We start from the raw sequence: 18,200 nt of genomic DNA, 5'->3' as shown, positions 1-18,200 counted from the left end.
CCCTACAGATCTATTATAAAATTATGCATTGTTTATTCTTTGAAAGGAGGCACAGGCTGTGCCCTTGTTCTCCGGTTGGAGAGTAATTTAAATAAGTCCTCTGGTTTATGTCGCATACAAGGAGGCTTAGCCAGATCTAATCTTTTCTAAACCTGTTATGTTCTTAGGTTCAGCAGAACGTCCTAATTGTCACCGTTAATTCCTCCTTTTTGTGGTCTATTCTGTCAATAGACTATTGAGTGTTCGGTAAATTAAAGCCGGCCCAGCAGCCAGCACACGGAGACAGACGTTAAATCATGGCCTGCCTGCCTTGCTCATTATTAGTATCTGTGAAATAGCTGCTAAGCCGGGGGGCAGGACCGAACATGAAGCATGTGGGTATCCCTCTCAGGTTTCCATATGTACAGTCAGGTACGCAGGGTTTTCTTTTTCTAGGCAACAGGTGTGTTCTTGGAACAAAGTGCAATCCCCACCCCCACCCCACTTTTGGCTTGCGGGAGAGGCGGCAGCTGCAGGCTTCACTCGACGGCACAGGGCTCTCTGAGGATCCAGACCCAAACTGCTTGTTCACGTTATTAAAGTAACAGGCAGATGGGCTCTGGCTGCCTGGGCTGTTCTTTGTGTTTCAGAGCGAGGGCCTGTGTTTTCAGAAGGCAAACGCTTCTCTCCCTTACTGCTCTCTGCCTCTCTCTTCCCTGTATTTTCCCTTCTGCCTCTCCTCCTTTCTTTTGCTCTCCCTTGCTTTCTCCTTTCCCTTTTTTCTTTCTTTTCTCCTTGACTCCCCTCTCCTCTCTAGCCCTTCCTCATTCCCTCTTCTTTTTTCCTTTTTCAGTCTTTCCTTCTATTAAAAATAAACACGACACTTGTAAAGCATTTCATATTCATCACTGAGAACATGTTTTCTTTAGAGTCACATTGTTTATAAGCTGGTGATCAGGGAGGGAAAAAATCCTTCACTTAATTCCAGTTACACGTACACTTTATTCTAAAAGGACCTTAAAAGGGGGGGGCTGTTTACTATGTAATTAGGAGGCTCACTTTGCAAACCCTACATTTTTGAAAAACGTTGAAGCTTGAGTATGCTTGTTTCTGTTTTAAGCTTCTGGCTGGGGTTTCTGTGAGATGTTATGAGCTCCGATGTACTCTCCTACCCCAGAAACACAACACCGGCGTCAACTGAAGGTCACAAGTCTGGAATCTCGGTGACAGCGTCACCCCCAAAACTGCCTCTTTCTATTGGGATACCACTCCTTTATGTATCTAGCTCTCAGACAGACTGTGCTGACAAATATGACACCATTTCGCTGTATATACACTTTCACGGAAGCCAAGACAACCAGAAATAAAAGCGTCGGTGTAACAACAGCGTGACATTCACAGTCGGTAAGGAGTCTGGGAGTGGCTGTCTCGGAAGACATTTCCCTGGGCCTCAGATGTCCCGAAGTTTCCCCATTTCCACCAACGAGTATTTGGAGAGACGTATTTAATAACAGCAGAGGACACCTAGGGCAGTGCGCACTGTGCCCTGACCGCTTCATCACATCCCAGCCCACCGGGATGGAGGCTCACCCATCCCCCTGCAAGACCGGTGTCAGGTGTTGAAGACACTATCAACAGACAAGCAGCAAAGATGGAAATGCTTTTTCCGTCCGTTACTTTTGCTAACCTTAGACAACTTTATCCAAGCGTCACATTTTCTGAAACCTTCGCTGAAAGTGTCTTTGGCAGGATTGTCCCGATGGAGAGGCATCTACAGGGAGGCAGTTGGCATTCTCTCCTCTTAGACAGAGGAAAAGCAGCCCTGATGCTTCACTTAGCCCGAAGTTTTTAATTGGCCTGACTTGTGTTTGCACTAAGTGGATGTAAATAATGACTAAGTGCTGGGGATAAAAAAGACTGTCTGTAGCCAGCAAATCAGAGTACACACGTCCTTACAGATCTATTCCAATCCAGCCATTTCCAGATTCTTTGATTTTTTTTCCTTTCTTCCAGGCTATACTTGGAAAAAAAGGTCACGAGAAGATAAGACATAAGAGAATTTGCATCTCTCTTTCTGTATATGTGTGTGTCTGCCTGTCTGAGTGCAGGTCATGAATCTAGAAAGGTGATCATGAGAGACAGAAGAGATACTAAGATTGTGAAGAGAGGGCAATGGAATCTTTGTGGCATGAAAACAGAAATTAGGGATGGTCTGAGGAAGGGAACCAGCCAGAGGGGACAGAGGTCATGGAGGAGGACAGCCGGGGAGGGGGACAAATGTGAACACAGTATAATGATACACAGGTCTGGGAGTGCCACAGTGAAACTGTTCCTTTGCACGGTAACTTAAAAAACAGTCAGAAACAGGGCTGGAGAGATAGCTCAGCCAGTGAAGGGCTGGCCTCACCAAGGGCACCTCTGATCCCTGGCCGCCATGTAAAAAGCCAGCACACAGTTGTAATCCAGTGCTAGGGAGGTAGAGACAAGATGATTTCTGAAGTTTACTTGCTGGCCACTCAGGGGGATTATCAGTGTCTCAAAAATAAGGTGGATCTCACCTGAGGAAAGACATCTGGGGTTGGCCCCGCATGCATGCACACACACACACCTTCATGGGCAGCCACCCACTCATGAAGTTGTGTGCGCGCGCACACACACACACACACACACACACACACACACACACGATAAGAAACCAGCGGAAGCACGTTATCATCTTAACCATTTTGAAGCATGCATTCAGCGCTGCTAGGCTTGTGCTGCTGCGAGATTTCTGGGTCATCGTAGAACGGAAGCTTCCCACCTGTAAGACAACTGCTCGTTGCCTCCCGTTCCCGCCTCTGGCAGACTCCGTTCTATTCTCTGCCTCCATGAAGCCTGCCTCTCTGGATGCCTCACATGTGTGAACGCCCTCCTTTCTGTGTCTAGTTTATTTCCTTTAGCACAGTGTCCTTCATTTGCCTGTCCATAGACAGGCAGTTGTTCCTCTCTCTAGGCTGTGGGACTCTGGTTGTTCTGAATTGGGGTATAAAAAATACCACCTCGAAAGTCTTTTTATTTTTTATTTTTATTGCTTTTGGTATGTGCTCAGATGTGTGATCTTATGTTTATGCTGTTTTCAGAGTATCTGCCAAACCATTTTCTCTTATGGGTGTACCATTTTACATCCCTGCCAACAGAACATAGGCATTCTGATTTCACCGCAGCCATGTCAACGCTTTCGATTTTCTGATGATAGGTACAGCCTCACAGGTGTTAGTTAACAGCCTTAAGCCTGACCCTGAGGAAGAACGGTGGCTGAGTTGACTCTGTTGGAGGATCTTTTTTAAAGTAAAGGGAATTGACCACGATCCCCTGTTCAATGCCCTCTGTAGCTTCCTGTCACCCCAAGCCCACGAGTAAGTCCTTTACTGTGACTAGCAGGTCCTGTTTGGCTCTGGTCCCACGCTCCCTCCCTGTCTCCCTCCCTAACTCACCTCCCAGCAGCCTTTTTCACTGCTGAGAAGAGCCTGTTCCAGCATCCTCCGAGTCTTTGCTATAACCCTGTCTGGTCTGGAAAGCTCTGCTCCATAACCACCCTCTCTCCACTAAGATTGCTGCTCAAAAGTCACCTCCTGAGATACAGGAGATACAGCCCCTATACCAACAGCCCCGATTCCAGAACTTTCCATATCATTGCCTATTTCCTTTTTTTTTTTTTTTTTGGTCCTACCTATAATACCTCAGTTGGTTATATATTTATGTCTGTCATATGTCTTTTATTTCCCAACAATAAAGATAAAAGTGAAGTTCTGAGGTGGGGATGGAGCAGGACTCTCTTGTCTCACTCATCTCTGAATTCCTGGTACCTTCTGATGCATGAATCAGTAGACGCTTGTCGGGCAGATAAATAAATGATTGCATAAACGAAAGGAACAATGAGCAAAGCAGACATCATTGTTCCATTGGGGTTGTCTGAGGGGGCCAGGGAGTACTCACGTGGATCTCTACATCGCCAGCAAGGACTCTGCTGTTCTTCAAGAACTCGACTACCACACTGTTCAGCAGCTTGTCAAAGGCTTCCACGGACGGTGCCATGCCTGTGAAAAAGAATGGCTCCGTCAGGAATGAAGCCCCAGTGGTTTCGTAGAAAGCTGGGGGCTCGCTCACCACAGGTCACGGATTACGTGGAAGTTTGAGCATTGTTGCTGCTACCCTCACTTGTTCAGTCAGTCAGTCATTCCTCCATGCATGCCATCTTCACCATGGCTCAGGAAAACCCCCTTTGCCCCGTTTCCATCTTCCCCAGGAAACACTTTCATCAACAACACTGTTCTTCTCATTCCCTCCTCTGACTGTTATCTGGATTATCAGCTCAACTGGATTTAGAACTGCCAAATGGACGCACCTCTATGTATGTCCATGAGGGCATTGCCAGAGAGGTTTGACAGAGGTGGATTGTGGGTGACGAGACCATGGATGGGCAGGAGGCCTGACAGAATGGAAAGGAGAAAGCAAGCCGAGCCAGCATTCATCTCTCTCTGCTTCCTGACAGTTCTTGCTCCTGCTCCTGCCTCTAAGACTTCCTGGCATGACAGGTTGTGCCTCAAACCATGAGCCCTTCCCTCCCCACCCCCCACCCCCCTGCCCTTCCTTAAGTTGGTTTTTATCAGGCATTTGGTTACACTGATTCTCAAGTCCATCAGGTAAGCAGGGACTTCACGGAGGTACAAGATAAGAGAACAGAAGCGCAGACAGAGCGGGCCACAGGCCTGACCTACAGACCAAACAAAAGGCAGATGCTCAAATGGAACTGATCCAGGTTCCTCAAAGTCACTGCCCCTTCCTCCCTGGCTTTCTCAGGCACTACACCAACCTACATAGAGTTAGCCAGAGTCCCCAGGATTTCAGAGGGGCAACAGGGCACACCCAGTCATTTTCTCTCTCCTTTCCTTCCCGGGGACAGGACACAGGGGCAGAAAGAGAATGAGACTCCTTAAGGATCAATCTGTGTGGAACATTGTCAGCGATGAGCTGGGAGAACTGAAGGGTAGTGGTTTAGCCAGCACACTCAGCTTCCTTCTCTTCTTTTTAGTCAACTGAAAAAAAAAAAATCTAAAGCTCTGACTTTCCTTCCCTAATATTAAGGACTATATCCCTACAGTTTATTAACACTCCAACCAAAGCCCCCTTCTTCCCTCAAATACATTATCCCTGCTCACAGAACTGAGAGAGAAGACTTCCTTTTCCTTTTATTCCAATTACCCATTTCCACAGCCCCAAGGAGGGGTGGGGGTAGGGACAATGATGGACAGTTCCCCACACTTCAGGCCACACACCTCAGGAGCCTGTTGAGGAGTTATCCTGTACCAGCTGGGACTGGGTTTCACCTTGTATGACATAACAGGGAGATTCTGTATCTTTCCCTGTGGAAATAGAGCTGTTTGTCACTTGCGGGAGGTGTGGGGTCTCTGTTAGGCATTTAAAGTGGAAGAAAATTTCAGAAACGTGATGGATGCTGCTGCCTGGCAAAAGGTAAAATGATGAAAGGGAATATTTTTTCCAGTTCCCTTTCATCCCTGGATCCTGCTCACCCCTCCTCCGGGCAGCCTTTAATGATCCGTTCTGCCCCCTGACTGGATCCTTTGAGCATATCTTAATCAAAGCATCCTTGACTCTGAATAGTAAGGCAGACAAAGCAAAGATGCTGGAGGATTAGGCTCTGAGGTCTTCTGCACCCAGGACCATGCTCATTACAAGGCAGGAATGCAAAATCGTTTCCTCCGCTGTGCCCAATTGTCAAGAAAACAAGACAGAAAAACAGAGCAAGACCAAAAAAAAAAAAAAAAGTATAAGGGAAATCTAATATGGTATATGATACAGTAATGTAGTATGTGGGATAGCAGCACAGTGTCTATCTTTAGGGGGAAAACACAGTTGATTAATTAGTACGGATTTCACATGGTCCTGCTTCAGTCTCCCAGATTCGGGGATTATAGGTGTGGACCACAGCTGGCTAAGAGGCTGCTTCAGGACTTCGATCATCAAAGCTGACCAAGAAGAGGAAATGACATTACTTCAGATTAAATAAAATGTTTTAAGACGGGGTACCATTCAGGTGTCTCCCTTATTACCCTACTTCCTAATTACCCCCCCTCAGGTAAAATCAATCGCCAGCTAATTTTTCCAGAAGACCTTTGCCTTGATAACCAATTGGAGACAACTTGTGTTGGAAAACATTTGTTTAAATGTCAAGTAATTTAATTTTGTCGCTTCCAATTTTATTTAGCCCTCTTCCTCCCTCAGGACGTTTCTTTCTCTGTTGCGTGTATATGTGCTTGTGGCATGCGTGTGTACGTGCATACATGGAGGTAGGTTTGCACAAGTGTGGGTGTACCTGCATGTGCTTTTGCACTTAGAGGTAAGCACTGTCTTCCCCAGTCACTGTCCACCTTATGTATTGAGGCAGGATCTCTTGCTGAACCCCCAAATCAGAGATTTCCTATTTCGGTGTCCAGTGTTGGGATTATAGGCTTTTAAATGCATTCTGGGGATTCAAACCCAGTCCTGCTTGTACAGCAAGCACTTTACCCCTTGAGTCATCTTCCTAGCTCTCTCTCTAAAAAAATGTGAAGTTTTGTCTGCTACCTTTTTGAATGTGCGAGGTTCAAATTATTGGCATTTCTTCTTTATTTAGATACCCATTACCTCCTGAACTGTCTGCAGCCACTTACTGTCCAGGACATAATGAAACAAAAGTTCTGGAGACAATGGAAAGACATTGCCATTGAAATGAGGTTGATGAGGCCCAGAGGCCAACTGAAAGGGCTTAAGAGAAAACCACAGGCTTGTCTTATCAGGTGCAGGGAGGACTCTGGCCCACCACAGGCTCTCTTCAAGCATTCTCTCCTTCCGGTTCAGTCAGGTGATGTTTGTTTTTTTCCAGCATTTTCAGGGGGAACACAACCAGCACATTTTGAGTTCCCACAGTATTTTCTGTCCTTTGGTATGTAATAGAAGACAGAGGACCCAAAACACCAAGTGTACTAGAAGCAGCAACACGCGTCTTTCCTGGGGAAGGAGGTGTCCAAGTCTCTTCTCGCCTGAGGCTTTTCTCAGCTCCCTAAACCCCAGCAGTATTTAAAACAGGTCAGAGGAGCTGAGTGTGTGCACACAGGTCAGGAATAGTACTGCAAATTCAATACAGATCACCCAGTTAAATTTTAATTTCAGATGAGCAATGACTAGAATTTTTTTTAAAGACAATTATGTATCATGCAGTATTTAGCTCATGCAGTATTTGGAAAACACTGATACAAAAAAAGTTTCTCCATTTGTAATTCAAATTTAATAGGCAGCCTCCATTTTTAGCTTTTAGACTGAAATCTTACCAAAAAAAAGGAAGTAAAAAAATTATTGTAGATAGTTTAAAGGTTTAAAGTTTGCCATATGGGTTACATGATATATATAGTTGGCTTTTATTTGTGTTTTTTTTCTGGCAGAGTTTGTGTGTGTATGTGTGTATGTGTGTCTGTGTGTATGTGTGTGTGTGTGTGTGTGTGTGTGTGTGTGTGTGTGTGGCACAGAGTCTCATGTAACCCAGGCTGGCCTCAAATTAGATGTGTAGCTGAAGCAAGCCTTGAACTCCTTCTGATCCTTCTGAGTCCACCTTCTGAGTGTTGGGATGAAGGTGTGAACCAGTACTCCTGGCCTAAAGAAAAATTTTAACATCCTATTTCTGAGCCTACAATTTTTGAAAGATCTTTTAAAGAATGTATGTATGCATAACATCTGGAGAAAACCCAAGCATCAGTACACATGTGCCAACTGGAGTGTGATTTTGTGGGTCCAGTTTTCTCCATCCGTCTTTACGTGGGTTCTGGGGATCAAACTCAGGTTGCCAGATTTGTGTTGTACGCCCCTTTAGCCACTCGGTCACCTCTCCAACCTGAAAGCTCTTTTTTTTTTTTTTTTTTAAAGGGCTCTATCCTCAGCCCTGGTTCCCACCCAGAGAAGCCTATTAGTTAGGGATGATCAGAAGTCAGAGGTCAGATGATACGCTGTGGCTGTGACTTTGTTCTATCATTGGCTTAACCTGGGACAAGCGTCAGTGAAAGCTACAGTGGCCAAACGCACTGAGTGACTCATCCCGTTAGTGAAAGCCCACAGAACCTAATCCTATTCAAAGCGCTCTGACTGAGCATGCTCATTCTAGCTTTGATAATTATTTCAGTAATTAATACAGTTACATATTAAAACAAAACAGTAACCCCCTTTGGTTGTAGATTACATTCTTCAGAGGCACAGATGTTGATCATTTTTATGGATTATGGGTTGAAACTTTTAAAGTTTGCTTTTTAAACTGCTGCATAAAATTTGCATGTACTTATGGGAGAAGAAAAAAGGTATCCCTTTGCAAAACCCCAGAGACTTGCCTGCCTCTGGTTAAGGTTATGATCACGCCCAAAGGAAGGAGGAGGGATCTGAAGGAATTGAAGGCGGGGTTAAGTGGACCACACAATGACCAGTAATGACATCAGGTTGTGGCCCTACCTCCATTGACACCATTAACTTCTCCGAAGTCTCCAGGAGGCCCATGAGACCCTGCAGACAGCTGCTCCAGCCGGCTGACTGCGCGCTCCAGTCTCTCCATCAGGCCCAACATGTCCGCCATTCTGGAAGAACATGGACATGCAAATTGTGTGAGCATCACTGAGGGTCAGCGAACTGACATCAGGACAGTGAGAGAGAATATAAACAGCACCAAAGAAAGGCTTTCATCCCCTTCCCATTGTGAAAACATAAACAACTGAAAAAGAGCTTACACGAAAGAAAATTAATTTGGGCTTTTTTTTTTTTTCAACTCGGTTCAATTATCTATGTCTGTCTATCTATCTATCTATCTATCTATCTATCTATCTATCTATCTATCTATCTATCTGTTTTTCAAGACAGGGTTTCTCTGTATAGCCTTGGCTATCCAGGACTCACTTTGTAGATGAGGCTGGCCTCAAATTCACAGTGATCTGCCTGCCTCTGCCTCTACCTGAGTGCGGGGATTAAAGGCATGTGCTACCACACCAGCTGATTTTCTTTTTTTTTTTTTTAAGTAAGAATTTCTCTAAGTATCCCTGGCTGTTCTGGAACTCGACCAGGCCGACCTCAAACTCACAGAGATCCATCTACCTCTGCCTCCTCGGTGCTAGGATTAATGGCATGCCTGGAATGACACACACACACACACACACACACACACACACACACACACACACACATTATATATAATTATAAGGTTTTATACTACATATACATCCATTTATTAGTAAATAACATAAATAACTACTTGTATAAATACTGCTCATTATACTACCTATAGTATATATTATTATATAAATATATATAAATAAATAATATACGTAGTATAAAGGTGGCTATTTTCCTTGTGCTGCTGACTTTTAGTAAGTGTTAGCATTGAATGGGTTGGGTTTTGGAGGCTGGGTCTTAAGTTATCCATTATTCTGGCTGGAATAGAGATGAAGCTGACTGAGGCACTGGGGGTGAAGGTGGGTTCACACGTCTGTCCTTTTCTGTTTCCAAACACATACTTAGCTGAGTGTAGGTAACAGGGCTAGTCCTGGGTTTCACACACACAGTGCTCTGAGCACTGAATCAGTCACCTTAGTACTGCCTGTGAGCTGTATCTCTAGATACCCACTATGACTGCCTTTGGTAAAAATCAGTCTGCTGTAGCTAGGGCCTATGCTTCCTTCCACTCTTAGGGACGTTCCAAGCATCGTTCTGAGAAAAGGAGGGGCAGTTATGCTTCCGAATCACAGGCACAGTGGCCCTGGAGCACAGTTAAGCTGCATCACCCTGGGATTTGTAAATATTTCAGATTTTCCCTGGAAGCCAGGGGAATGTGTGTCCCTGCAGTTTTTTCAGCTTAAAGATGATGACAGTTTACAAAAGCAAGGTTAACTACATCTAACCACGTGCCTAGCTCTGTACCTCAGCATCCAAATATCAGCAGTCAGGGATGGAGGCAGAATTCATGGTCTATTTTGGAAACCCATCGCTCTGGAAGCTGCCAGCAGCAGCTCTCTCAAAATATGGAACAGCGCTCTCTGCATAGCTGAAGCCAGCCTCTAATCCCAGGGGCTGCAAAATTAGAACTTTCTCAGCTATTCTTTTCCTCTTCACGTCAGAGCTTCTGAGTCCATTGCAATTGAAGTGGGGGAGAGGAAGGAGAGATTTAATTGAATCCTTTACATAATCTCCTTGCAGGGGAACTGGGTATCTCGTAGGTGGGCGAAGGCCATTTGAGGAATGATAAAAGCCCTTCAAATCTTTTAATAGGTGCCCATCTGTTCAGTTATCTCAGTTCCCCGTTAGTCAAACTTGCCAAATGGTACCACCATGGACTTAGTCTGTGATAACAGGGAAATGCATCTGCTTCCTTAGCCACTTCCCAAACCACCTCTGGCTCTCCCCCATAGAGGCGAGCTGTTTGGGGAGAGCCTGTTACATTTCACACTTGGGACTGCCTTCCCAGCTTGTGGCTTAATCAGACTCCTCAGCTCGTTCCAATCTCAAGCTATCAAATGGTGAGTGTCGAACACGTTGAAAGACAACAGGCCTATCAACTGTAGGCCAAGGCAGATTGCCGTGGAATGTGGGCTGAAAGCCACCCGGTTGCCACCTCGAGTAAAATCAGCAAATCTTGTCACAGCCTCTAACGAGATCAAAACCATTCATGTGAGGAGGCTGGGAAGATACCTCTAGGTTTAAAATTTTGGAGCAGTTAGTAAGAGACATTTAACAACAAGCAAAAGAAAGGACACAGCAGGATCCACATCAGCATGGCCAGAATGACTGATGGGTCCTGAGGTAGTCACGCATCCCGCCCAAACTTTTTCACTTTTTCTACATTTGACCTCAGCTGCTGTCCAGACCTTCAAGAATAAGCAAAGAACATAGATTCTTCAAATTCCAGCTCATTTGCCCTGGCACTTCGAAAATGCACTTAGCCAACCTTTGACAGGAGCCGGGAATTAAGAAGCTGGCTGAAGAGAGGCATAGAGTTGCCACAGCAAATGGGAACGTGAGGGTCTGTTGAGGAATGGGCCTGAGCAAGGGAGACAGACACGAGAGTTTGTACAGGAGGCCAGTAGACTAGGGTGAGGGGGCAAGCTAGCTAGATGGCAACTAATGTAAGAATCAGAGGTGGAGCAGGAGGCCGGATTTACAACCGAAGGGACAAGAGCAGGGATTAGATGGCATAGCTCCAACATGGCTCTCCAAAAATCGAGTGTCATCTATATGGACAGGAGTATCTGGACAGGATGACTCCTCCTGTCCATACAGAAAGGACTGTGCCATACAGATAATTCTCTACTGCCCATTTACCACCCATCAGACCAGATGAGGGGGCAGTGTGTCAGACGAAAACACAGTCAAACATTCTTTCATGCATTTCAAGTTTTTTTTTTTTTAATTCCATTAATTAACTTGTATGGATGTTTTGCCTTCATGTATGTCTATACACCATGTGTATGCCTGATACCCACAGAAGGCGGAAGAGGGCATTGGATCCCCTAAGACTGGAGTTACAGACAATTGTGAGTTGCCATGTGGGTGCTGAGAATCAAATCCAAAGCCTCTGGAAGAGCAGCGAACACTCTTAATCATTGAGCTATCTTTACAGGCCCTTAAATATTTGTTTTAAGAAACTGTATTTGAGGATAACTTTTTTTTTCTTAAAAAAAGCCAACCAATAGGAAAGCAAGAAAGCAAACAAACAGTTTCAATATTAGGCCTAGTTAGCCTGGAATTCTTCATGCAGATCAGGCTGGCCTTGAATTAGCTTTGTAGCCAAGGCTGGCTTTGATCAGCTCATGTCCTGTCTCCTGAAGTTATTACAGATACACATCCCTTTGCCCATACCTGAGATTGAGTTTAATTCCTTAGCATTAATTTTTCAAGTATCTCTTGAGGTTAATTATTATGGGAATCCATCCTTGGGTGTCATTATTTTTTCTGATTTAAACTTTTACTTCACTTTTTATTTCCATTCTTTGCTGTAAGATACAGTTACTAAGCTGTGAGATATAGCTACTGTGCTGTAAGGTACAGTTACTGTGCTGTAAGATACAGTTACTGTGCTGTAAGGTACAGCTACTAAGCTGTGAGATATGGTTACGGTACTGTGTTACAGAACACTAACCCTATTCCTTGTCAATGTCTGTACCATTATACAACTACTCTGTACCTCCTTCACTCTTTCTAGCTTCTAGTTACCACCATCCTGCTCTTTCCTTCTTTGATATTAGTATTTTTAGCTTCCACACAGGTCTGAGAACATGAGGTTTTGTCTTGGGGTGCCTGACTTATTTTACTTGTTTAATTTCTCCCATCCCATCCCATCCCATCCCATCCCATCCCATCCCATCCCATCCATTTTGTCATAGATGATGGGATTTATTCCTTAATAGCTGAATAATATTCATTGAGTACATGCCTTCTCGTGTTCTTTATTCATTCAACTGTAAATATATACCTTCATTGATTCCATATCTTGCCTCATTTTCCTTTTGTAAAGTTTAATTTTTTGCCTTTATCAAAGTGATATGTACATAGAATCAAAAGGGTATCATGTGATGTGAATACTGCGTACTGCTTTCATCAGGTGAAACTTATCCACATCTTCAAATAGTTAATTCTTCATGGCAAAAACATTGATTGCTCTTCTTCCACCTTTTTGTAAGTATTGAAATTCTTACAAAAACACAATAGCTCCCTGCTCACATATTTTCATTTTTGAATGACAATTATTTTCAATTCCTGTGGCTGTTTCTTTTGACAATTATCTCTTCATATCCAAGTAACATGATGCCATCTCTAATCTTGGTTTTCTCTCATCTTAAGGTATTATCCACTGAGTACCACCAGTGTGCATCAGTGGTGGTAAATTTATCTGTTCACTTGTGACAGTGTGTCATCATATAGCCCAGGCCTGTCAGACATGAACAACACAGTCCAAGATGGCCTCCCATTCACAATCTTCCTGTCTCTGCTTCCCTAGTACTGGGATTCCAGGTGTGTATCAGCCCTACAAGCCTACACAGTGCCTTGTGTCCTATCTTCTTAATGGTGTGCTGCCATAATTTACAGAGAGTCACATCTGACTCGTGATGGTCCACTCTGATTATTTGTTGGCTCATCTGGTTTCTTAAAGCTATTGTTAACAGCTTCTTGGTTTTCCTTTTCTTTTTCCTCTCTTTCTTTCTTACACTATCCCTTTTTTCTTTTTGTTTCTTTGTCTTTTGAGACAAGAGTCTTGCTATGCAGCCCAGGCTATCCTCAAACTTGTAGTCCTCCTCCTCCTCCTCCTCAGTTTCCTGAGAACTGAAATTACAGGTGTGTGCCACTACATCTGGCCCAGCTCTTGGTTTTGCATGCACTTAAATGACCCATCTTTCTGCTTTTCTTCCAGCTGCATGAGTCCCCATTCAACAGAGTCCAGCATAACTGCAAGTCTCTGGAGGCACGCTGTTCATCTGTGACCTGGCATCTCTGCCATCTTCTTCTATGATGCCCCCTCCTCTCCTCTTATGCCAGATGACATCTTTGTCTCTGAGTTTATAAAAAAAAAGCTGTGTTTCAATTATTTCCTGTAAACCATGTGTGCCCTTCCTTGACTGTATTGCAACAATAAAGAGACCTGGAATAAAGAACTATTTCCTGTAACCACTGTGCACTCTCCCATTAGCTGTATTGTAACAACAAAGAGACCTGGAATAAAGAACTATTTCCTGTAACCACTGTGTGCACTCCCATAGACTATATTGCAACAACAGAGACCCAGAATAAAGAAATACTTTCCTAGGAGAAAAAGATCAGTGCTGCTGTTTTCGCTCACTAGTCCTTTTGCAGAGCCCGTTCTCAAAGTGCTGATACTTTGTCCCTAACATGGTTGGATTCTATGTTCATGGTGTGTTCTCTGTAAAACACCCAAAGGGAACGTACTTTTGTGCCTTTTCCATATTAAATGCCTGTAAAAGGAGAGTCCTACATACTTTGGAGCATTTCGTAACATCTCCGTGTTTACACTCATGGTCATCTGAGAAAGCACAGAGGTACCTTGATGTTGGAGGCATGCACCCCAGCGGTCCTCTGGCTCCTGTTAGCTGGGGGATTATACTTGTTAACTCCTGCTGTGAGTCTGATGGATTCGGAATCACCTAGAATATACAGCTCTTGACTTGTCTGTGAGGGAGTTTCCAGAGAGGCTTAATTGTGCATGGAAGACTCACTCTGACGTGGGCGGCACCATGCAATGGGCTGAGTCGCAAGCTGAATAAAAAGGAAAACATGCGCTGAGCACCAGAGGTCCTCTCCTCCTGCTTCCTGACCCATTCACACGTGAACAAGTGGCCTCAAACTCCTGGTGCCAAGCCTCCCTGACTCCCTCGCACTGTACTCTCTCCAACTGTGAGCCAAAATAAACCCTTCCTCTCATAAGCAGGTTCTGTCAGTTATTTCAAAACAGAAATGAAGTAAGCAAAACTAAAAAGGAAAGGAGCTTTGGGTAAATCGCTTAACTTCGCTTTACTACGTCACTACCTATTCGAGGGCATGCCAGAATAGAGCCCGGAACACAGGCAGTGATAAGCAGGCTAGCCAAGATCAGTAGGGCGGTCTTGGCGGCAAGAGTTACAGTATGTGGAATGTTAAGTGGTCACTGAGGAAATCTGAACAGTGGAAGATATTTTTTAATATTTCATTTTTACTCTTGTAATATTTCTTCCAATATTCCTTCTAATATTTCTCCCTTCCAAGTTCTAACAAGGCCTGATCCTGGTTACCTCTGAGAGCAGACAAGGTCGGGCATCTTTGGAGTACTATGGCTGTAGACTTTTTCCAATATTAAAAAAAAAAAAGTTTCAGACGTATTTATTTTGTATGCTAGAGCCTGTTGTTGTATGTGTGTGCTCTACATGTGTCTCCAATGCCCACATAAGTCAGACAAGCATGTCAGATCTCCTGGAGCTGGAGTTATATACAGATGGTTGTGAACCATTATGTGGATGCTGGGAATTGAACTCAGGTCCTCTGGAAAAGCAGCCAGTGTTCTGAACTGCCGAGCCATCTCTCCAGTCCCTTTGTCCAACGTTTTTAACCAAAAATTTCTCTGCTCATGTGTGTCGATTGCCACAAAATAAAAGGCTTGGTATGGAATTAGATTTCTTAATCGCCTATTTTCTTCCTAAATATTTTTACAGCGAGTCTTTACTATTTAAACAGTCCTGCATAGGGACTGGCAAGATGGCTCAGCAGGTAAATAACATGGCTCGCAAACACGAGGAGCTGAGTTAAGTCCTCAGAAACTACATAAAAAAATACAGGTGTGGGGGGTGACATACACTTGTAACTGTAGCTCTGGAGGGCGACAGCCAGGCTGATACCTGGGACTCAATGGCTACACAGCCCTTCATGGGAAGTTCCAGGCCAGTGAGAGACTTCGTCTCAAAAAACTACTGGGTGACATCTGAGGAGGGCCAGAGTTTGTCCCCTGACCTTGAAATGCACCTGCACACGCGTTTCTGCACACAGGAATACACACACACACACACATACACACACACACACACGCATGCATGCACACACAAAACAAAGAATTCAAGCAGTCTCTTAGGATAAATTGGAGAAGACCCCTCCACCTTCCCTCACAGTTCCCCCAAACCTTCTCACGCTCGGTGAAGAAGGGCCTGTGGAGCCTTCCCCTCCCACCTTCCTACCAGTGCTAAGGTTAGCTTTCATGGTTGCTCTGCGCACTGGCACCCCACAGCAACATGCAAATGGTGGAGGCCCAGAATAACAGAATTACCAGCCTCTGTGTCCAGAGCGCATCCTTAGCAGCTGTAAAGCACGCGGTCCGATGAAAGCACCCCCTTGTGCTGTCTTTTCCCTTGGCACATGTCCACCCTTCCTCTCAAGGGGCCGGGCAGCATGCTTTGCCTGAGCTGAGGCTGATCTTACTTTCCCTCCGTCCTCCCACCGAGTCCAGCATGGTGCCATACACCTAGAGAAGTCTATAAATATTTTTGATTGACTAATGAATTGGCTTCCACTTGCTGCCTTTTCCTTGCTGCCTACTCTCTGGCAAGGTCCCAGATCAGGCTGGAAGCCAGATTTTTCACAGGAGAAATTTCCATTTAAAAGTTGGTGCTAGATTAAGTCTTTCCTGTTTGGAACCATGGTGGCTTCCATGATTAAAAGTATATATTTGCTCTCACCAAAGGCAAGCCCTGCATCCTCTGTGGTTCTTTTCTTTTCTGTATTTTCTTTAGAATTTCAAAATAATATATATGTATATTTCATGCTGTTCAAAGTGGTTTGTAAAATCTTCACAACAAGTTCAGAAAATGAGTAAAGAAGAAAGTTACTTTGATAATGTTTTCCTGTTCATAAGAGAGAGTGAGGTCTTTAGGGTTTCCTGATAGCCAGCTCAATGTTCCTATTCCTAGGTCAAGGATGGAGAAGAGACCATGATGAGACATTCTCTAGTGAGTGTGTCTGTGTGTATGACCAGGTGTGCATCTATGTTTGTGTGTGTGTGTGCAAATGTGGGGCACCCTCAGGTGTCGTTTTTCTGGAGATGTGCACTTTTGTGCATGCTGGGGTGGGTGGTTCTGTGCCCATGTCATTTAGGAAGACAGAGGAAGTGGCTGGGTGTCCTGCTCTATCAATGAGACAGGTTTTCTCACTAAACATGGAGCTAGGCGGGCAGCCAGCAAGTCCCTGTTCCCCTGACACACACACACACACACACACACACACACACACACACACACACACATACACACACACAGACACACACACACACACACACATACACACACACACACACACAGTGTTGAGGTTATAGGTGTGTATGGTCACGCTCATCTTTTAACATGTTTGCTGGGGATTTGAAGGAAGTCCTCAGGGCTGGCAGAATAAGCACTCTGGCTCACTGAGCGGTCCACATAGCCTCCATGTTGCCTTTTTAATGCAGGATCCCTAACTTGGCCTAGCGCTTGTGGACTGGGCTAGGCTGGCTGGCCAGCAGCCCCGAAGTTCCACTTGTGTCCACCTTGCCAGCACTGGGGTGGGTCACAAACACATCCCACCCAGCCTCACTTTTCTTAACGGGTTCTGAGTAGTAAATTTGGGTCTCACACTTGCCCAGCAAGCACTTTCCAGGCTAAGTCACCTGCCTGATAATTCAAATCCGTAGGTTTCTGGACTCACAAACCTAAGACTAAACCTGGAATAGACATGAAGTGGTAGGAAGCTGGAGACTTTCTCTGCAAAAATGAAGCCACCATTGACTAACTCCTCTATAAGTATATCAAAAGATAAAAACAGCTGGTCAGCCATCAAGCCGCTCTGTCTGGGTTTAATTCTCCTAGGTACAGGTGCACCAAAAACATTCTTTCCTACCAGTCACTGGGGAAATCCATCTTGTGATTCACTCTTAACTGATTCCACACCATCATCATATTTGCTCATTCACGCTTGATGGTCCCACTAAATTTATCAGTCTTGAATGGTTTGTTTCCAGTCCCCAACTCTCTGCCAGGCACAGTGGTCGCACCTAGAAAGTTAAGTCTGAAATATTTTCCATAGTGAGCAGTATTAGGAGGGCACCGAAGTCACTCACGCTCTGTCAGGCAGTGTCATCAAAAGATGATGTTCATGTGAGCAAGAAGCTCACTTTCTTATTTTTCATGACCTCTATGGAGTATTTCTGGAACCTGCTTTTCACCAGACAACAAACAAGTCACCATTTAGTCTGGGTCTTGAATGTCATATAAAAATTGACATTGAAGGTTTGGTTGCTCAGCCCATGGTCCTACTGGGAGGTGGAAACTTTAAAGGTGGGGCTGAAGACCAGGAAGCTGAGGGGATACTGGACACAGCCCCTTCCTGTCTCTTTTCTTTTTGGTATCTACCACTCATTCTCACCATGAAGCACCATTCTCTCACAGCTCTGAAGCAGGAGGGCCAAATGATTACAGACCCAAACCTCTCAAACTGTGAGCCCAGACAATCCTTCCTTCTTTGTGAGTTGATTGTTGTGGGCATTTTAAGATAGAGACATAAAGCTGACTCACAAAGCCACAGGCCATTCCATCTCTTTTTTCCCTTTCCTTCTTTCTTTCTTTCTTTCTTTCTTTCTTTCTTTCTTTCTTTCTTTC

At 44.6% G+C, this 18,200-nt stretch overlaps 1 protein-coding gene across 1 annotated transcript in view; it reads right to left on the bottom strand.

Annotated features, from left to right (window-relative positions):
• Cap2 (cyclase associated actin cytoskeleton regulatory protein 2) overlaps positions 1 to 18,200 on the bottom strand; it is a 72,088-nt gene that overhangs the window by 43,791 nt on the left and 10,097 nt on the right. Inside the window, 2 exon segments of the mRNA XM_055595272.1 lie at positions 3,958 to 4,058; positions 8,512 to 8,633. Coding sequence (XP_055451247.1) covers positions 3,958 to 4,058; positions 8,512 to 8,632 — 222 coding nt within the window. The 5' untranslated portion in view covers position 8,633.

This window comes from Psammomys obesus, unplaced genomic scaffold (assembly GCF_907164565.1).
Source record: "Psammomys obesus unplaced genomic scaffold, mPsaObe1.curated_primary_1811, whole genome shotgun sequence".
In the NCBI taxonomy this organism is placed as follows: domain Eukaryota; kingdom Metazoa; phylum Chordata; class Mammalia; order Rodentia; family Muridae; genus Psammomys; species Psammomys obesus.
This window is presented reverse-complemented; position numbering and strand designations above follow the sequence as displayed.